Source organism: Megalopta genalis, chromosome 3, assembly GCF_051020955.1.
Source record: "Megalopta genalis isolate 19385.01 chromosome 3, iyMegGena1_principal, whole genome shotgun sequence".
Taxonomy (NCBI): domain Eukaryota; kingdom Metazoa; phylum Arthropoda; class Insecta; order Hymenoptera; family Halictidae; genus Megalopta; species Megalopta genalis.
Genome location: NC_135015.1, coordinates 14822445 through 14845420, shown reverse-complemented (window position 1 = coordinate 14845420; position 22976 = coordinate 14822445). Strand labels below are relative to the sequence as shown.

The window sequence follows — 22976 nt, the reverse complement described above, 5'->3', positions numbered from 1 at the left end:
CGTTGCATCTATATAAAAATGTCATAGAATAAAGCAATACGCTTTTATCTAACTTCCGTTTCATACGAGGACAATTTTCATCTTTTTGCATACAAATCCGCGGTCTAACGATCAGAATGCTGGACAATGTAATCCGAGGGAACGATCGAGAGGATTTCAGTTCCCCGGGCGAATTATAAAACCGGCATGCCGTGTCCCGTTGAAGATTTTGAAGTCGCCTCAACGATAACGCAATAAAGGATTGCCACGACGTTTCCGGATTATGCGTATCGTCGACTGCTCCGACTGAAAGAAATGCCAAATGAAACGCGCGCGCGGGATCATCTCCGTAATAATTGCGAGACCGTTAAGGGATAGCGACTGCATATTATAGCAGGACGGATGCAACGGGTATCGTATAAACGAGATTAAACAGGATCCGCTGCGCTGTTTATGTTTGTTTTACAGGACGAAGTCTCGTGACTCGCTGCGCGCTCTGCCGCGTTCTTAATAGCCCATTGTTTAACGCGCGGCTTATTACGTATGTATTCGGCTGCTTTCACGACTATGTTATTCGATAACGATGGAATCCGCTGACGGCAGAGGCGTCGTCGAGAAACGTCGTCGCGATGCCGAAACAACGCGTATTGTACAGAAACGACGGATTTGTGATTCGAGGAGACGCGAATCGCATGGCATAGCAATCGTATCGAAACTTTCACGCTGCAAATCGACATTGCTCCGAAACGAACGGATAGATAGGCGAAGATTTTTAAAAGCGACCGCGAGATATCGCGAGGCTTCGTAATCGTCGATACTCGTTGATGACGGATGCAAAAGAAATCGTTCTCTCGTTCTCTGGTTTCCTTCTCGCTTTATTCCCTTAAAAATTACAGCTTCGAACACGACAACGCTTATCGGTACAATTGAAGGTATCACAAACTCTTCTGGTGACCTCTAGTTATATTTCCCACATATTGTCCCTATAGTTATTAAACGGTTAACCGGCAATCAGCCTCGAATGTCCGCGCACGGACCAGAGGCGCATCGATTTCGCATCGGTCGACGCACCCTCTTCGCGCCCTTCGATCCGGTTATCTTTGGTTCTCTTACGTTACGTCAAGGGGTACACTGTTATCTTAAGATCTCGAGTAATAGCTTAGTCGTGTCCCGTGAAATCTGCGAATTTCGAAACGTGAAAGACTCTCACGGAACAGAACTGCGCGACAGACAATCGTTAATTCCATTCGATCAAGACGTCGCGGTTTACACATTAATTTCTTCTCTAAATGGAATCGACGGACGAGTTTTACGTTCCACTCGATAATTCAGAGCGGCGCGTTGATCGACCTGATAAAGGCCGACCTGTTAAAGACCTGATCGACTTTCGAACAGTCGAATCGCTAATTTTGGTACTTTCGGTTCAACGATTAACCCGCCAAGACGGAATTCGACGCTTCTCTCTATGTTGATCGATCGCTGACACATATGTATGCATAGGTATTTAATAAAATCGATCGGTTCTATTCGCGTTTCCGTTTCACACGAACACCGAGCTCGTCGTCGCGTTAACAATCTCCGGCTTAATTGCCGCATTACCAACGGGCACACCACCCTCTGTTCATCATTGTTATTTTCGTTTCCGACACACTATGTTAGTAGAGTTACTTACGTACGGATCGACATCGATTCTTCTTCGACGAACTCTGATCTCTCGTCGAATCTTCGGGATACAATTATCGTTAATTACAACAACCCATTACTGTCACTCTAAAATCGTTTCGACGTATTGGTCTCGGGAGACTTTCACGCTATCACGCGGCACGCGTTAGATCGTCGAAACGTCGATCGACGATGCTAACTCAAACGATCGCGGTGCTAATTAAAAATAATCAAATGCGCGCATTCTTGATTGTTTCGGTTCTAGCTACTTCGGAACGACATCGATTTCATTAAACCTTTCATATAAATATTTTCCACAGAATTCGATCGTTGCAAGAATTTTGGCGAACGAACGATAGAAACGTGCTAGTTAAGGCTAGGTCGCATGTCTGCGATCAATTTGTCGACGATCTAAGGCGTAATTGACGAACGACACGCTGGCTGCGCGTACAATTATCGGAACATCGGGTTTTCGTGAATAATCGGAGTAAAAGAGCGACGTTAAAACGCTAATCTAACGCAGTAGAAAAATCAGCGCGATCTTCGCAATATTACGTTAGCGTTCGTTCGCTATAATTACGCGATTTTTAAGTTACACATGCAATTCCACGCTGCTGGCATCGATTACGTCGATCTGCCGATACGTCGATCTTTCGAACTCTTATTGCGAACGTTTATTGCAGCTGTTTATTGCGAATGTTTATTTCAGTGAACGGTGACATTTTTTTTTTCGCACGCGAATGCTAGGAACATTGCTGGCGGAGACAGACTGTTAACGAAAATGAAGGATAACTCTGGGAAATGTCGTGCGGTTTAATGTCTGAAATATTGTTCGCGAACGCAACGCGCGTTGAAACGACTCAATAAACCGCGAATATGGAATTACATTACGGTAACAAATAGTAATAAAATTCAACGAATTCAATGACAGAATTATCCGATTGCTGTCCGACGACAGTACCAAAGATCTGGCAATTTATTTTATTCGCGCGATCCTATTTCGATCTTCTAACTGAAACGCGCTGCGTGTGAAAATCGATTGAATTGATAATAATCGAAGCAGTCGTGAGATCATCGAGCACGACGGAAAAGTTGAATATTACACATCGATGAGAATTGATATTTTCAACGGCTGCAAAAATATTGTAATTCAATATTGTCGCAGTCCATGCTCTGCATACATCAAAAGCAAACCCATAGGAATTCGTAAAAATATATACGTATCAATTCATTCGAAAGTTTTATACGAAAGTGAAAATATAAATATAACGTATGATTGAGAAGACAATTAACGAACGTAGATTGTCAACTACGTTTATCGGGACGAGTAAAATCATCCTCTTACATCCATATCATTGAAAAATTACGACATCGAAACGATAGAAATATTTCGTTTGAGAATGTTGAAACGAGAAAAAAGAAAGTCCTTTGAGAATTGTTTAAATTTATAAAGAAACCTTCTTCGCGCTTGACCGTAGATTATTATTGCGGCGTTAGAATTTCACAGTCGTCCTCAAATTAATAATTATGTTATTAAGAGTCGTTCACGTACGAATATAACTTATAAATAAAATAAGAATTGTCAGCGTGTAAAATCAATATAACCATCGAGGATTATTTACCGTTATTACTCGTTATTATTTATATTATTACTCGAAAAATAGCTGCTATTATAAGTTAAATAAATAATAGCTGCTATAATAAATAATAGCTGCTATAATAAATAATAACTGCTATAACAAATAATAGCTGCTATAATAAATAATAGCTGCTAAATTATATATAGCCATAGCTATAATTTACTGTCGCGATAATCTCGAACGAAATGATCAGATAATGTTGCTGGGGACAACTTGTTGGTACACGATCGAAGTAATCAGTGGGACCAAATAATTTCCCAAGAAATTTTCAACCGTAAATCTGTAGACTTTCGGAAATTATAAAACGATTGCCCGTAAAGACCTGTTAATAAACAGATAAACGAAGCTGCAGCGTTAAACACCTGCGTGAAACGCGCGCGCCGATGGTTGAAGAGCAACGCGATGTACCTGCTAATTGAGAAGGATTCCGATAAAAGCACAATGCCCGGCGGAGAATTCGCAGCGTCCTCGCCATTATCTTGAACGACTCTACAATCTGTCGCGTTCGGGTGGCAAGAAGTGCAGCTACTCGGTGCTCGTCGAACTCGGATTCCAGATAAATCCCGAAGCAGCTTGACTTTAAAGAGGTCGTCCAATAAAAACTAGATCGACCGCGATTAATTGAAGCGTCGATCGACGGACGAGGGAGGGAGGGGGCGGGGCACGGGGTGGCACGCATCGAATTAGCGAGGCTCGAACGTAATATCCGGAAGTGAACTTAAAAAAGCGCGAATCCCGCGAGAATTAAAGACTGGCGCCGCGTCGCGGTAATTGCGGCACGTTTGCCCGGCTGCAAAATAAGTATATACCGAGCGCAGCAGGAGCGTGCGCGCGTGCCCGCGCCGCGCTTTGATGTCCCGCGGACTTTGTAATTTCCATAAATTCCGTTCGTTTCGATCCGGACGCCGAGCCCGGACCTTTACACGTTCGCGGACGGGATTAAAACTATCGTTGTTCCGGTTGACAGGCGGAACGGGCGCAAAGCGGAATCGGCGAACCGTTCAATTTCGAAATTAATCGCGAGCAGTTTCGTTAACCCGTCGAACATCGCGGGCCAAAGTTTCGGGGATATCGACCGACGGGCGGAACAGGCGCGGACGCGATTCCGTGCGCGACACGTCCGACGGATTTCGCGATCGTCGTTCGGTTAAAAATGACACCACCGCGGAAAACTCGACGGGACGCGTCGCGATTCGAGGCGCGAGGCGACGCGACGCGGAGCTTCTGCACCCCCCTGTCTCCCCGCGCAAACATGCAAATAGAACGTCCTTCCAATAATCTAGTCGGTTCGATCTACAAATGACAATGCCACGCTCTGGCACGCGAAATTTGCATAAAAACTCGCGGCTGCATTTCGCCCTATTTACGCGGGGGATGTCCGCGAAACGTCCGAGACCTGCTTTGTCGTCGCGTTGATCAATTTTGCCTCGAGTAGGGCAGCGGAGCCAGTTACTGCGGGGTAGTCAATTACTGTGCCTTCGATTAATTTTCAAGCATAATCTAACTTTGTATTTATCGAGTAAGATATACTACATTTTTCAATTTAGATTCAATGAATTATTTATTTGTTAAAATTAAACGCGTAAAAGACGGAAGTTCTAAAAATACCATACAAATTATTTCAATTTTTTGGTACCGAATTCGCGAAGTTTTCTGTGAAGCTTAAGAAAATATTGAACGAATCAATGTTCAGTGAAACGGATTTAAGGTTAGGTAAGAACAAAACAGTGATTATTTATTCGAATTTCAGTGGTTCGTTTACTGCCCACAGTAATTGACCCTACTTCTCGCTCGATGCGTTAGTTACCGTACCGCTTGTCACAAGTTAGGTCTACATAACCTCAAAAAACGTCTCTGCCGTATCTTCAAAGAGGAGAAATATAAATAATCGTGAATACAATAATTTTCCTGATTTCTTTCTTGCTGAAACAGGTTCATTATCAAGTTATTTCAAACTATTGTATCGTTGAATTTTATTTGAATTTTGTTACCGTTGAAAACAATGTATCCAATGAATAATTATTATATTCCTACGAGTATATATAACTTCACATGACAGACATACATATGTATGGACATCGCGAGTTGCGAATAAAAGCCGATAAAGCCTGCAGCAATAAACGCAGTTTATACTCTCGTTAATATTAAAGTAAACCGTCGGAATAATTAAATAAGCAAATATGAAATCGTTGAAATAATAGGTTGACGGTAGCCAGTGGATGAACACGCGGTTTTCTCAGTTGATAGATTCATCCCTCGGGTCGCGTACCGGAAACGGTACGTCAGGTAACCATTTCGAATAGTTGCAAAGATCGGTACAGTCGGTGTCAAAAGCATTCGTACACCATTTCAAACTGAACAATAGTTTTCTAACTTTCTTATAATCGGTTTCGTTGTAACCGATTTCAATCAAATTTTCTGTACGCATACGAGTCATCGAGATATACAAAATGCATTTTTACAATTTTCATTACAGCTTTGAGAAAGCAATTTTTTCATTTCTTCGCCGTTATCAAATATTTGCAATTTTCGAAAACAATTTTCTCGCCATTGTCTAGTACACTAATCTTACTAACGTCTAAAAGAAATGTATGGTCGCATGGCTTACTTATAAAAACTGATTCCGTTTTAAAAGGTGTGCGAATACTTTTTGCCATGGATGGTAATTTCTGGCACAGAAAGCCCGCTGTAACGACTCGGAAACAAGGTCGAGCGGAAAATAATGTGTAATTTATTTTCCCGTTACCGGGAAACGGGCCCCGCGTATCGGGGAACACTCTGCAGGTCGTCCGGCGCCCGAATTGCCATTGACAGTTCCCTTTTACTTCCTTCGTTGGCAACGCGAGCACGACGACGACGACGACGGTCGCGCTCGACCGTTCAAACCGGCGGCTTCGTCGAATGTTGCAGATTTTTGCGGAAATACCTCCATAGTTTCTCGGCATGTCGATCGTGCTCGTGGTAACGCTCAAGTCTCCGCGTCGAATCCGAGATAAACTCGCTTCGCTGTGGGGTAAAACGTGTGCGATCCGCTATATCCTGAAGAAAGTTCGGACGAATGCGTCCCAGATCACGGGCTGCGGAAAGTCAGCCGTGAAAAGTTCAAGAGGACCTCCCGAACGGTAGCCGTCTAGTACATCGTGCGCGTATGTGCTCTAGATTCTAGATAATAGATATTGCATTTTGTCGAGGAAAATCGAACCGCCCCGGAAATCGTGATCTTTCACTTTTGTGGCCGGTGTTCGCCGAATGTGGAACGATGTGTCGAAATAATATTCTTGGAGCAAATGGTGTTTAGCGCATATCTTAAATACCAGAGTTCTCTGTGTAGAGATACGTTTGAGTGTGTTAGATGCAAGAGATTGGAAGGGATTTCGCTGTTTCTTCAAGCGATTGCGCCAAAATGTTTTCTTAACCCCTTGACGTACCATTCTCTTCGCGTTAGAAATTACTCGATTTCAATCATTTCTTAGACGAAAATAATGTAAAATGTAATGCAAAACTATCGTATATTACTCTACATATAATCTGATAGCAAATGTTATCCCACAAGTGGTAGCTAATTGCTACTAAGCAGATGCGATGTTAAATAAATAAATTAAAAGAAGAACAAATTTCTTAGAAGGAAAAGAAAATCGATGCTTATCGTGTGCCTAAATTCACTCGAATGCTTAAATATTGATGACAAGAGGTTAGAACGTTATTCCAATTTTAAAGGACAGAGTTTTATTATATTATAATAATATACTATTATTTCAATCAATTTTCATGGCGAGTCGGACTCGTCGAAGTACGGCAAGGGGTTAAAGTGTCGATACAGATTCAGAAGGTTTGATTCGATGAACGGTGTACGATCAACTCCTTGCCGTACAATTTTCTTCATAGTTACAACGATTAGGCGTTTTTCGATTCTAATAATATCTAAGAAAAATGACAATTATATTTATCGTGTATTTAAACATTTACGTAAATGTTTAAATGTTGGTGACAAGAAATCAGAATTTTATTCGGACTACCAAAGAACGGAATAGCATTTATACTTAACAGATTATTACTAGAAATCTCCGTCACGCGTCAGACTCGTCAAAGTACGGCAAGGGTTTAAGCGCCACACCCTTAAAAATTAAATACCGTCACAAGCAGTTATAAGTAGACAGCGGATTTTATGAATTTATGGCGAGAATGAATATACGTGCAACCAAGAACAGTGAAACCATCGGAAGAGTTTTACAACACTATTATACGATGTTTCCAACTTCTTAAAACTATTAAAAAGAAAAAAGTACATATATCTTTATTTAATCCTCGTTGCGTACAATCGATGCAGACTACTTTTATCTTGCAGAGAGCTCCGCAGTCTAATCATAACATACGCGTGTGAAACGAATTCCACTGGGATGTGCGGAATCTAAAATTATCGGAGCAGTGTACCACCGCGTTCGATTTTATCCTTTCGTTACATGGGGTGTAATCGATTAACACTGGATTTACGGGTGTCGTCGAAACGACGGGTTCCACATTCATTGACTCAAGATTGTTCGGATCGTAAAGACACATTTACGAAGAATTTATTCGATGACTTATTTATGATTCAATGACTCATTCAACTTCGTTACTTGGGCCAGATATTACAACAAAGGTCGCTAAAACACCGAATAAATATATTATCGTTACTTTGACATAAAATAATACGAAGTATAGTTGCTTTTAGTAGTCCGTGAACCTAGTGCTAAACAAAATGCTTCAATATTACGAAATATTTGAACTCGATCGCGTGGCAGTCGAAGCGTCAAGGATTAAAGGTGACGATTCCTCGCGTCCTATTCATCGTCAAATGGGTTAAAATCACAGTGGCGTAACTCGCATCTTCCCCATCGTAATAAACAAGAAATATTGTTTGTTAATACGCGTATTCTTTACCGACCAAATCTATTGTTAAGACAATTTAATTCACTGCGAAGATGAATCTATTCTAATTTAATTCACTTGCTTTTTTTCAACATTCCGGCGTGTATACATAGATTACGTTCGTAGCCACGGGTGAACATGTTCGAAAATCCGGCTCGCGCCGCTGATTCTAACCCAGCGAAATAAATCAATGAACATACGCCCACGCATGTACTTGGAAAGGTAGCCGTGTTTCGTCCCTGTTCAGCCTTCCGGATACAGCGGGACCGATGGCACGCATGAAGTGTGGCCGTACATTTCCATTTATATTACCTTATCATTATTCTTCCGTCTCGCTAGCATTGACCCCGGTCTCTCCCCATTTACCTGGATTCCCTGTTCTTCGGCGATTCGTTCTCCCACGGCTCGCCTGCTCGCGCTCAGCTGATCGCGGCCGGTCGCCCGCGATTCACTCCTGGCGCAGCACCACGGTGAAAACGCACTTGCTCGACCAGCCTGCCTCGTCGGTGGCTTCGTACTCTATCCTGTGACCACCGATGTCGAAACGCCGGCCAGGGCTCTGGAACATTCAAAGGAAAAGCGCCGGTCGAACGGGAACACGGTTAGACATTACAAAGGAGCCCGCGCGGATCCCGGGCAAATAAGCAAGCGGAAGCAGAAAACCGTCGGCCAATTATTGTTGCCGTCGCTCGGACACGTTTCACGTTTGTCACCGTAATTTTCCTTGGCGTTTCTTCCCCGTTCCGCCCGTTTAAATAATGCCGGTGTAACGAACTGCTTGTCTACGGCGAGCAAAGGGTTCGAAAATCCCGTGTAAAAAGACGAAACGAGACGGGGAAGTGTCAAACGATTGCTATCGGTATCACGCGGCCGACACCCGTCTGCCCCGTCCGTCGTTATAATTTTCCGCGGCGCTTCTTTGCCGTTCCACCTGTTAAATTGTGCTCGTCGAACGAACGGATGGAAAATTAATTTACGGAAAATAATGGCTTTCGAATTTCCGTGGAAATTAACGAGCGGAACCGACCGACCGCCGGGAGATAATTTGTCGGGTTTGTTAAACTTGGCGAAGTGTACGAACGTGAACAAAATCCGAGCGCGGATACGTTTTATTTGTTTAATGGTAACGGTTCGTTGAAACGTTTTCTTCTGCTGTGTTTTATTCTTGTTTTCTAATTGCTTCGATCGCGAAATCTTGAAATTGTGGGAACGTTCGGGTCGAACGCGGGCCAGCATCATACCGGGACATCGCGGATCGTGACAGGAATCAAACGTCTTGTGCTCGTTACGCTAACCTTGTTAATAAGCCAATTGTGCTGGCGCTGATTGTTGCCGGAGAAAATAAAGAGCATCGCGGACTCGCGCAGTTTACCGAATTCAAAGGGAAAGCGACGAATACAATTAGTGCGAGGTAACAGAAAGTTTACAAATGTCGGGACTTCGTTGCGATTCGAACGCAAAACGATTAGATCAATCGGTTACTTCGAGGGAAAAAATTGATTCGTTTCTCAATGCGTTTTCTTGAAGCTCGAATCCTCGAAAACACGTTTGCAAAGCCATTTGACGGAATTCGCAAAATTTGAACACGTTTGTTCTGATAAATGCCAGGCCGACGATCTCGAAAATGGCATTAAATTTTAGAAGTATTTCATTTAGACTTTTCCAACATTCACACGTCATGCGGGTTTTCATAAAATTAGGAAGATGTAATAGATTAACGTGAGAATGAATTTTAATACGGGCGGCGCGTCAGTCAAAGTGTTAATTAAAATTTTAATATCGTTTGGTATTACCATTTACTATTTAATTAAAGCGAAGTGGACCGTTCTGCAGTCCAATGAAAAATCACGTTGCACCAATTACGATGACCAGATTATGAATTTTTAAACAGTAATAAATAATTTTAAATGAAACGTTAATTTTCTTTTCAACAATTTCATTTTTCAATCCTTTTAATCTCTTTACCACGTGAAATTGAAACTACTCATTTTTGCATGTAAATACGTAAAATCCAGAGTTCTAGTAATGACATTTAATCATCTGTAATTTAAACTTATTTCCGAAAAATATTGTGTATCGCGATAATGAAACTGGTAACCTATATTTTCCAGGGAAAATGGCTTTGCAGCAATTTGCATTTTTGTAGAAACATTCAAAGTGTGAGAAACGCAGCGAGCCCCAACTCGACGACGTTTCCGACTTCGGCCGGTTAATAAATTGTTTAACCCTTAAATGCATGATTTTTTGTCTTGAATTTAAAAAAATCGTTTTTTATAGGAATGTAGTCATAGGTTACGTAAAAAATAAATAAAAAAATCTAGGTAAGAATATTGAGTATTTATTTTGAAAAAAAGTTGTATGTAGGCTTTTGGCAATAATATGCGTTTATTACTAAAATTATTGTAGACGTAAACAAATGGTCATGTATTTATATTATCTATTAGTATAGAAATTTTCACATTATTTATAAATGAAATGCAGCAAAGCAATTGCGATTTTTGTTGTGACACAAAGCAATTTTTAAACTCGAAAAAAGAAAATATCTCTCCAAGTAACACATTGAAGGTGATTACCCACCACATTCAAATGTCAAGAAACACATAACTTACTCGCCAAAAGTAATGTCAAGTCTTTTATTTCACACATGATCTATTTTCTATTGTTATCAACGTGTGTTCGGAAACGCAAATACTCAGGTTTTTGAATAAAATTAAGTGGAACTGGAATGTAGACAATTGGCAACAATATGCATTTAAGGGTTAAAACTGTAGCTCTGCGAAAAATAAATTCCGAGCGCGCGTAACGAATATTTCTATTATTCGCAAGTATTACGAGAAAACGGCTCGAAATGATTTTTAACCCTTCGCACTTGAGTGGTGACTCCGAGGCACCATTAAAATTGTTACATCGCGTTCCAAGATAACTTTTATATTATGAGAGTCTAGAAAAATCGTTAATAGCCTAACTGTCGTACGAGTCGCGAGACTATAAATTTCATATGCATAAAATGCATCTTGTCATATAAACTGGAAATACCATAAGTCGGGAAAAATTAATTTAGATTTACGGTTTAAACGGCTTCGAGTGCAAAGGGTTAAGAAACGCATTCGTCGGAACATCGATATTATTTCCCGTAGTATTCTTCCCGTGCATTTGTCACAGCTACGGCAAACGCAGCGAACAGCCATTCACGCTGACGGCGTGTTTACGTGCACCGTATTGCACTTTTGAGCAAACCATAAATATTGGCTGAAACCTGAATAAATATCGCGCGTGTGAGTGAACGTGCGATATAGGTTGCTCTATGCATGCTGCGCCATGTGTTCCAAAATACGTGTATTTTAGCTAGCCACTATTACAGTGTTCCCTTCCATAATCACGCTTTGCCAATCTCATTATAGTCGTACCATCGTGCTAGCCATAACATGGGGTTAGCCGACGCTGGCCGGGCTTTGCTTCAGAATTATCGACATTGATGAAGGTCAGAGTAATCGACTGTTCTATTATAGACCAATTCGAAAACCGACCATTCGCCAAAATTCGGTATAAATCAAATATTCATTGCTACTTACTATGGATACACGAAACGACGACCAATCGCAATTTTCACTAAAATATAAACATTTCCTCTGGTTTTCACTCTTCGTTTCAATCTATTTGTGACGATTAATTCTTTGCAGTAACACTAGGTTTATGGAACACCAAAAATAATTATTTTATATTACTAGACCGTGGATTTTATGCATTTATGACAAAAATGAGCAATTAAAATTTAAAACGATGGAAGTGTTGAAAGAAGTTAAGAATATCCGTGTATTATTTTCAACTGATTTAAAATATTAAAGGAAGGTAGACATTTCTATCTGACTCGTTTTTGTTGCAATTGTCGAAGATCATTTTTATTTTGTGCTAAGATTCGCGGTCGATATATTACTTTGCAAAAGAAATATCGATATATCTATTCGGATTTTTAACTATGTTTATATTATAATATTAATATATATTTTATATTAATATTATATTAATATATTATATTAACTTATTCCACAAAGTTACTACGTGACAAATATTATATTATATTATAATTATATTATATTATATTATTATATTATAATATATTAATATATTATTATATATATATATATATATATAATATGTTATATTATATTATTATATTATAATATATATAATATATTAATATATTATAATATAATAATATAATTATAATATAATATAATATTTGTCACGTAGTAACTTTGTGGAATAAATAACTGCTAAATGTTTCTTCGCAATCTCAATAGTCATAAATAAAATAATTAGTAATTATTTAATTACGGGACCTATAAATCTAGTGTTAACAATTTTTCTAACAGGAAGAGACAATTTTTGTTTCCTGCACTGTACAAAGTGCTCATTTACTTTCGTTTTTGGATTTTGATAACAGAAGGATCAAATCTTGTTTCGATTTACAACAAATGAGTCAGACTCGTTGTCCTATTCCAAGAGATTCAAGAAAACTTAAACAGAGACAATAGCAAAATGCTGTTCGTTCTTTTTTCAAAAAATGTACAAATTTACCAAGGGATGAAAAATACGATCGCTCGATGCATTCCTGATGCTCCGTAGCACCATGATTTTCCTGGTTTTCGGTTTCAGTCAGAGTTCAGCGCAGTCGGATAGCTCGGCAGAATGCAGCGAGAGATTTAAAATTCACCAGGCAAATAAAAGGTGTCTAGTATTTATGAGACGACTTTGTATTCTATGTATGATGTTACACAGAACGAAACGCGACGGTGCCATCGCAAAGTAGTCGGTAAACAAAATTATTATACGATGTTTGCGTAGCAACATAGATCGTGTTTTCTGCGTACACTTACTGTAGTTTAAATTCGCGACGAACTTTCCGCAGTTTGCACGAGCAATTCGAACCGAACCGTCGATCAAATTAACGACGAAAATATGGCAGCGCGCTGATTTTATAATAATTAATGTCTCCATTCGTACGTTTGTTACGAGACAAAGAAATATAAAAGAATGTTTAGTTACAGTAAAGAGTTAGAATGAAAAGCAAACAGTGAAAAGCAAACATTTAGGTGTGATTTAACAGTGTTGTTAGGTCGTTTTCAGCCGATTAAAAACGTTGAGAATAAAAATAATTTTCTATCTTTTTCACAATTGAACCGTCTTTAAATACAAAATTATCTTTTTCGTAATTTATAAAATTCATGTGCCAAAAATTTATTTCTGCAATTATTATTCTGCAATTAACGACAAGCCCCGACAAGTGCACCGAATAATTAGTTCCGAATTTCGCCCGGTTATTGCATACAGTGGAATATTGAAAAATTTTCGGATATTCGTTAATGTTTTATAAAGAGCCCGCGCGCTATTTGCGTTATACAGAATGTGCGGAAAATTAATAACCGCCGTGTGCAGTTTTCATACTGATTGGAATTAATGCGTCCATTAACGGCCGCGGGACTCTGTGCTTCTGCAATATTAACCAAACGAACCTAAAGTATCTGTAATCAATAACTATTACCATAATAACACATTATAATTCGTGTATTATATTCGGGAATACTCTGTTGAAACTTTCTATTGTTTATCAATTGTTTTTTATCGCTCTTTTTATGACTTCAACAAGGTTTCGATTATTTATAATTTTCAGAAATAGCTATAAAATTAGAAAAGAGAACTATCGAGGTAGCTTGGTAGATTGTATAATTAATTATTGTAATACCGGCAAGCGCTGTTAAATTGTTCTTAATAATGTTTTCATTAGTAATAACTTGGATATGAAAATATATAAATGTCATTTAATGACAAATTATAAATCTCTCATTATTAGATCCGGAAAATATATTACAGGTATAAATTGATAAATTTTTCTTTTATATAAAAATTTTCTTAAAATTCTGTTCTATCAAGAAAATTAGAAAATTGGAAAGCAATTGGATGGGACACGCCTAATTATAATTAACGAAGGTTCACTCTGGCAGATCGAAAGAACTGGTAACAACGATTAAAAGACTGCGGATTTTACGCACTTATGGCAAAATTGAACAGGCCAAATAGAAAACTATAAACACATTGGAAGAAGTTACGAATATTGTTACATTATTTCCAACTAATTACAATTATTAAAAGAGGCAAGACATTTTCATGTAATTTATGTTTCTCACTAGATTACCTTTGACAATTTTGATCACGCATGAATATATCCGCAGCCTAATGGTTTACCGTTCCGTTACGCGCCGGCATAAAGCACAGTTATTACCACAAAAGCAGAACGCGCAGCGTTGCCGCATTTGATAATTGCAGCGATGAGTCAAACTTCATTAAGAAAGTAAGTACTGCATGATTAACACTGACCTCGTTGCTTCGAATGCGGGTCACTTTCACGTTATCCGTGAATATTGGCTCGGTCCACGTTATCGCTGACCCATTTTTCCCTGTGACCTCTATGTCGTTCGGGCAGTCTTTGACTTTCGGAGCCTCACCACCTGAAATCAAACGGAGATATTCGCCGATGAAAGGTTTCGCATTGAACCGCATCGACAGCGATGGCGATATTTATCTTCGTTTTCAGGTGTTCGCGACTTACGGTGTCGCTTTACACCGGGAACCGCATTGAACAGTTAATCACTTACGGTCGAAAACTATTTAATACAAATAGACGAAGTAAATCAGTCGAAGGCAGCTTGCTAGACCGCGGACTTTTATGCAAAAAAAATGCTTTCAGTAATTTTGATAGATCGAAAAATAGCGTAACAGTATTATCAATTTCTTCTTGCGACTCCAATTGTTTTGCATCAAAATTTTTGCGTCACAAATCCACGGTCTAGTTGTAACGAGAGAGATATATTGTTTTTCATCGTCTTCTTTAACGGAGTTGTTATATTTTTCACCTGCAGCGAAACGCAAGGGACGAGTTTTACATCGGATTCAGCTGTGGCACAGATTTTTTTATAACGATTCCGATTTCACACATTTTAGAAAAGAGATTCAATTCTTTTTGTTTTACACGATTTATTTTGATCCGACACGGTTCAAAGAGCACCACTTTCAACAGCTGTCTATTCGAATTCGAGTCTAACGAAATACAATCGTTCGTGTAAAAGTTCCTAAAATCTATACGCACTGCTCGCATTTTTATATAATGTTAGTTGGTTCAAGCAGCATGCTACACATTCTTCACATATCATCATCGAAAGAAATTACTTTTATAGACAAACTCTATACAATTTGCCAATTTTTTACTGTTTTAGAAACAGTGCAGAACAAAATTATATTCCTGGAATATACAATAAATTATCAGTTCAAAAAAATTATCTCATTCTTGGCATTCTGATACAAGATCTTCTCTCACAATTAACTCTCGATATCACGATATTTCGTAAAGAAATATTTAAAAATTCATTTCAATTGCATACAAAAACTGAATTTTACTAGGACGTTTCAAAAGCAGAAGACTTAAAATAAATATGATCAATTTTAACCATCTAGTTTCAGTTTCATTAAACAAATTACTCAGATTTCGTGGGAATTTTTTAGGAAGTAAAGAAATTTAAATCCTCCGAAATAAATGTAAATCCTTAAAAATGAAAATAAATCCTTCAAAATAAATGTAAATTTTTCAAAATAAAAATAAATCCTTCAAAATAAATGTAAATTTTTCAAAATAAAAATAAATCCTTCAAAATAAATTTAAATCAACTGTGTCCAAACAATGAAATTGTTTACAACAAAGTCCGTGCACTGCAAAGTAGCCAAAACAATCGTGAAAAAATGGAACACGATTGAAAATGACAAAACTCGGAACACCGTAGGAATGGCGTGTATGAGACACAGTGGGCTAATCACCGAGTCTTGCGTTCACAAATTCAAACATTGCGATCCTTCGATCGTCGTTCGCGTGCGATCGCAGAATATTCGGAACGGCTGACTTGGGTTTGGTGATCCGGCGTAAGCAGATGAAAGTAGCATAAGAGCCTCGCGATACGTTCAATAAACAACAAATGTATCGGTGCGCGAGTGAGATCCGACTATCCCGTCGGAAAGTTTTCTCCCCGAAGGATAACTTCCCGACTGTAGCGGAAACTTTATCCGGTTGCGTTTAATTAGTTTCGATAAATTAGTTTTGGCGGAGTGGCTGTGCGGAATCATTAGAAATTCGGGTATCGAGCATTCCCTGAAATGAAGAACATTTCTGTTAAGGGAGGCAACTCGTTCCCGCCTTTGGCCGCACACCTTTCGCAGAAAGTTCACGCCAGACCGAAAGCTCCGGAACGCACAGGGTGGTTATACAGGGTGCGCGCAAAGGAACCTGGTGGTTTTTGCAAAAATTTTCACAAACTCGTGCAAATTCGTGCGACGTTTATTTTCAAATGCAAGCGATCGAAAGTACATTTTATTTATGGAAGATAATTTCGCGACACGGAGATGCGCCGTGGCCGGCACGGACAGCAGACAATTCAGGAATTGAAAGAAAACAATCGCAGTGAAATTGGTGCAATTGCGATGGATGCGCTATGCAACGCGTGATCGGAAATTTACGAAACCGTTTGCAACAGCATGTACACAGTGAAGGATGTTAAGTAATTGAATTAAGTTAATATCAATAATTTTGTATCCCAGTCATTTTGAGAAGAGCTTCTTTCAAGAAGCCGTGTAACTAATTAATATTAACGAAAAAAGATTATACCACATCGTGGCCCAAACGTCCAATTAACTATACAGTTTTTTCTCGTTTCGAGAATCCTTCGAAACGAAACTTTTTACCGCGTTCGAGTGCCTCTTGCCTCGTAGCAAGGAGCGGAATTGTCGTATTGTGTCTAACAGGTATAATAAATTCTGCAACACTGTGATCAACACAACGCTAAATACCAGGGTAAATTATATTTTACGCCCAATTTACGTGAAACCGGACTGCGCCGGGGCACAAAGTAATATGCCGGGAATGCCTTTCGACGAAAATAATTTACAATACTAGCGAACAAGCGCGCGCTTAATTGTCTCTCAAAGCGACCTGTCGAATCGACTTACAATTAGGAAAGCGTTTCGTCAACCACGGTCAACTATGCCCGGGCTAATAATCACGGCACTATGCAGCGTTCTGTTACGTTATACACGTTGTTTTCTGTGATACTTTTCCATCACGGTTTCTACAAAAATATTCGAACGACATTTTATTTTTCGCTGGTGAATGTGTACATTTATATACAATAATCTTGAATTGATCCAAGTAATCAAATACAGACCGATCATTGATTCACTCGAAATTATAAAATGTGGTTCTTAAAAATGTGAATTCGGTTTGCCGCTGATTTATAGTAATCTTGGTAAAATGTGCATTGCGTTTGCTTTTACCTTTGAAGAAATACACTTTTACATCGAGTATATCTATAATTATAATAACGTTCAGTTCGTTCGAATACTTTTTGCCAAATTTTCCTCTTAACTTTTTTAAGATATTGTTCACATTTACAAGCTTCTTCTTCGCCGTCACTCGAAGTGAAATTACAAATGATTTAATAAACAATATAACTTCCCCTCGTCGAATGTAATTATCATAATATTTTCGTCAAAATCTGGTAAAGATTTGTAATTTCCAAACACTGATTCACATCACGTTCGAAAATAAAATGCACACCTATTTTTTTAGGCCTTATCGATGAAAAAATAATCCACTCACATTTTAGTACTTAAAATTGAGAAACAAAATTTTTGTCTGGCTTCTTTTCCCGTTATTTTTTCCCGCGTTCTTCTGTTATCCCCTCGAGCGCAAATTTTGCCCACCTTTTGTATCGATTCGAAATTAATTGTAATCGTCGCAAAAATATTCAACTTTCTTTCGCGCCTCTCTCGCTGAGAAGTTATGTTCGCACTCGGAACGGTCGAACCGCGGCAACGAAAAGCACAAGTGTAAGCAGGCGTTCGAACTGTAATCGAAAAGCGTAGGAGTTTACATGGCTGTCAGCAGGAATTAGCGATGCATTCAGTCGTAGTCATCGAATAGTCTAATTGGCTGGGTGAAGACCAGCGATCCGTAGGTTATATAGCATTGTGGCGAGCCCCGTCCTGGAAACGCATTTAATTAAAGCGTCGGCTGAGATTCCAGGAAACGGGGGGAAACTTCTTTGAGCCGCACTGCGAAATTTGCATACGACGACTGCGCTAGACTGCGTGTACCTGCGAGCGAGGCGTATTCCGGCTGGCAGACTGTCTTCCTGGCAACGAGACGCGACTCTACGCGGAAACTACGACGGCAACACGCCATCGTGCCGTTCGAGCATCTTCCAGCGCAGCTGTTAGCGTACCCCGGAGAGATCTTTTTAATGGCCGCGCACTTTTCTCGAAAGACGCGATAACATCTTAACAAGTTTAGTGCCGCTTCGATCGCATACTACGTTGCAAGAAAATTATGCCACATGCCGGCTTTCGGAAAATGAAGGAACATCATTTTTCGCGCAGGTTAACATGTTAGACTGAGGATCTTCAAAAGCGAAATTAAAATTGTCCAAGTTAATTACGAGATACCTAAGTCAGGGAAAAATGTGTTTTTACTGTTTTTATAATTTTAATAAACTGCACGTTAAATAATAAATCAAATATGTAATATGTACGTGTATGAAATAATAAGTAAAATATGTAATGTGTGTATGAAATAATAAATCGAATATGTAATATGTACATGAAATAATAAATAAATACGTAATACGTATTTGAAATAATAAATGAAATACGCAGTGAATTAATAAATAAACATGCGATAAAATAATGAAGTTGTTTATTAAATATCAAATGTTAAAATCAACATCCGAAACTGGAAAGTTAAAATTCACCCCACGAAATATTCGTTTAATTCGAAGTATTATTGAACATTGAATTCGTTCGATGTATTATAATAAAAATTAATTGTTCGAAGAACTGTTAAATCTTTTGCATCGAGTACATACATTTGCGGATATTTAAAGTATTCGATGTACTGTCTCAAGTCATAATAATCCCTAATAATAAGTATAGTTTCCACAGAGAAATTAATTCTAAAGAACATTAGCTTCGAGAAACACATTTTGTACTGAGAATTAATCAAAGTAGAATTTTCTGAAGAATATAAAAAGTTCTCCCACTATCAATAAAATCTTATTGCTGTCGAATTGATCATAATATTTCAATGAATACGATAGATAGTTCCAATTATAAAACAGTAGAAAAGCTAAAAAAAAGGTTTTAGAGAAGAATTAAAACATTATTTTTAATCCATTCAAATTATCACAGACAGAAAGAAATTTTTAATTTACTTTCTAATTGCTTTTCCGCGGTCTAATAATAGAGAAGATAATTTATTATCGACCAGGAAATTTACAGACTTCTGTACAGAATGTAACCGAATACCGTGTCGGAACGTTTTACACGTAATTCTAACGTCTTATAGTCGGCGAAGAAATGTTGACTGAACTTCTGACGAAAATTGGCCCCCATAAAGATCGCATAATTTTTTTCGACTGTGAAAGTAGGTAGAACCCATTATGCTTCCTAAAACGACGCAGTCGAATAAGTTCGTGACTGTTCCGCGCGATGGGTTCCTAGGCGGTAACGTCCGCGAAAAGTTATACTTCGCGACGACTCGAGCATACCTAAGATCCTCGTTTTTAATTTTCGCTCCGGTTTCGTGCAATGGAAAACGAGTTAATTACGCGACAGCGGAGGAGAGGTAACCTCCGACGGAATAAGCGGGAGAGGATAATTTGCGAATATGAAAGTCTAGAGAAGGGCGCGAATAATGTCAATAATAGCCAGATGCGATTTTTCGATCCTAATTGTTCGGATCTAAGATTATTTAACGCTGACAAAATTAATTCTTTTAATATTGAAATTAATATTATATTATTATTATTATAATATAATTATATATATAATATATAATATAATAATATAATTATTATATTATAATAATATATAATATATAATATAATAATATAATATTGAAATTATAAAGAGATTATAAATTATAATCAAAATAGCAAGATGTCTAAATGTCTTCAGTCTTGTAATGTTTATAAATATAATTATAAATTATAATTAATAAATAAATTGTAATTTTATAAGGCGACACATATCAGACATTTTTAGTGCTTGCTAGGTTTAGCGTTAAATATAGCTTAACGTAAATTAATGTAGGAAACTGATTTCTTCTCTCGGAAAATATTTCTTTAATTTATGAAATGGATATTTTTATAATAAGATTTCTCTTCAGTATTGTTCGTGAGCACAGATGTACTGTGATTTTAATTCGTAATATTTAGTTCAAATAATATTAAATCTTATAACCGTGACAATGAAGGGCCAAAACATTGCGTTTTTATTTGATTTTCTAGCGAAAGTATAATTTCCACGTTTTTATTATATTTTATTCTCATCTTGTAGCGCCTTTAATTTAGGGTCTATCGCGTCGATATAATCGAGTCAGTGAAAATTAATTTTTAATTTAATACGAATCTAGTTACGAATACAATCACGAGAAAGCGATTTTAATTCGCGAAAGGATCAATGCGAAAGGGTGAATACGATCTAGAAAAGGATTAATTCAGACCTCGGAAGAAATAATACGATCCGCAAAAGGATCGATTTAGAATTCAAAAGGGTGAATACGATCTACGAAAAGATTAATTTTTAATGCACTTGTAACCAGTCAGTTTTCGTGAAAATCGTCGCGCTGCGACCGCGTTAATATTTTCCTTGGAACAAACAAATTTCAACGAGCTCCCGATCGAATATCTCCTTCGAAGATTACTATTCCTCGCGAGCAGATGTTCCGGCGTTGCGCCGCTTTCGGGCAGCATTCGAAACTCGCTTGGATATTGAATTCGGCACGGATACGTAAGTACATATTGAACTTGATCCCATCCGCAACGGCTCCGTAATTTGCAGATTGGGATCGTCGGGGTATCGATCCGGGTCTTCTGCCGATCATCGGATTCAGGAGTGACGCGCGGCGGGCGGCGGGCACGATAAGGCGAGGATTTAACAGGTCATAAACAAGGCGAACGATTTAATTGCACGAAGATAGGAGGCACGCGTGTCGCTTCCATCCAAACAGTCCCATAACCGGGGGAGAGGGGAGATTAATTGTTCCTGATCTTGTCGCGAACTTGCGGACAGGATTGCGCGGCTGATCGGTGCCGCGGCTGTTTGTTGATCAATACCGATCATCGTGGTTCGGCCGGGTTCGCATGCCATGCACGCACGCTAATTAATCACCTTTGACGATGATGCGCAGCACGCAGCTGGCCTGCTTCTTCGATACCGGGTGACGGGCGAAGAAAGTGATCTCGTGGGTCCCGGGCGTTAGGTTCGCCTCCAGCCTGGTGCCCCAGGACGGCTTCGATCTGACGTATCGGAACCAATCGAGATCCGTCGACGGCTGGTCGAATGTCACGAACGCCTCGTCTCGGCCAGGTGGCAACTCGGCGATCACATCGTGCGGACACTCCAGCCGGGGCACGGTGTATCCTGCAAAAATGTCGGCGAGGTGTCGTGTATCGAGTATTGTCCGCTGCACGCTTCCGCGGAAGCGTTCTGCGGATCAAACTGACCGCTGCGGAGGCTGCAAGGGTCGGTCGATGAGCAACGTGCGGGGACCTTCTACATCAGGGGTGTCAAACTCGCGGCCCGAGATGAACATTTTTGCGGCCCAGTCAATATATCCGACGCGAAGTAAAAATGAAGTAGAGATAGTCTCGGCCAATAAAATTTCTCCCGAAATAGGAAAGATTGTATCAGAGAAAAGATGTCAAGTATCAGGACGTAAACAATAATTTAACTTTATATATGTGTTTATTACAATGTACTAGTCAAAATACAAAAAAAAATTTGTTTCTATGAACATTGATTTTTTTTGCGGCCCACCTAAAGTTAAGCATTGTTTATTTGACCCAAGTTAGCTTTTGAGTTTGACACCCCTGTTCTACATTTTTAGGTGAGAAAGATGTCCTTGCGATTTTAACACGTTGAATGCCACGCCGGTTTCACAGAAATTGTCCGTGGCGCCACGATGAATTTTCTTTTATGTGATACATATAATGCTGAAATATAATATTATCTGCAATAGATAAGTTACAGTGTATAACCATATCTGACATGTTAATTGCGACAGGGGTCGCTGTTTGAATTGACGATGGTAATAATACAAAATTTTAGATATTGACATTTGTTTTAAATTATATATATATATATTTCTATCAATTTGGGCGCGACGGTCACCGGTGGCCCCCATGGCGTCACCGCCAAGTTAAGTGCCAATCACAGGTGATCCCAATGGCATTCAACGTGTTAATGAAATAATTAAGATATCGTTGCAGAAAGAATCGTCGAACTTGAACCGCTGTCTAGATTGATCCCAATTTGTAGTCATTGTAACGACGCTGTAAACGTCAGACTTGTTGACTTTCTCTCAGATTTGTAGAACATGTGAGAAATGATTTGCAATGGGTTCCGCAGGTAAATTCGAGTCTGATGGCAAGTTACGTGAACGTGAGAGGCAATAACATGCAAAATTCCGCAAGGATAATCTCTCGCGGAAGGATTTGCATACGCATGAAATGGATATTAAAATGATACGTGAGTGGATACAGATAATACTCTGAGTCAGGTGCACAGCCGGATGCAATAGGAGAGCAGCCAGCGCTTCCGAAGAATGTTGACGGAATAATCAATGTTTCATTTGCGCTGCGAAAGTCATAATGATTCTCTCTTCTTAGGGAGTTACGATGCTAGAAATTG

General features: G+C 39.0%; 1 protein-coding gene across 3 annotated transcripts in view; it reads right to left on the bottom strand.

The window, feature by feature from the left end:
- Positions 1 to 833: 833 nt before the first annotated feature.
- The window catches only part of LOC117229465 (uncharacterized), a 100581-nt gene continuing 78438 nt past the window's right edge, over positions 834 to 22976 (bottom strand). For all 3 annotated transcript variants that reach the window (XM_033485949.2, XM_033485951.2, XM_033485950.2), the window contains 3 exons: positions 21456 to 21707; positions 14565 to 14695; positions 834 to 8748 (listed from right to left, as the gene is read on the bottom strand). In XM_033485949.2, the coding sequence (XP_033341840.2) occupies positions 8638 to 8748; positions 14565 to 14695; positions 21456 to 21707 (494 nt within the window). In that variant the 3' untranslated portion in view covers positions 834 to 8637. The remainder of the gene's footprint in view (positions 8749 to 14564; positions 14696 to 21455; positions 21708 to 22976) is intronic.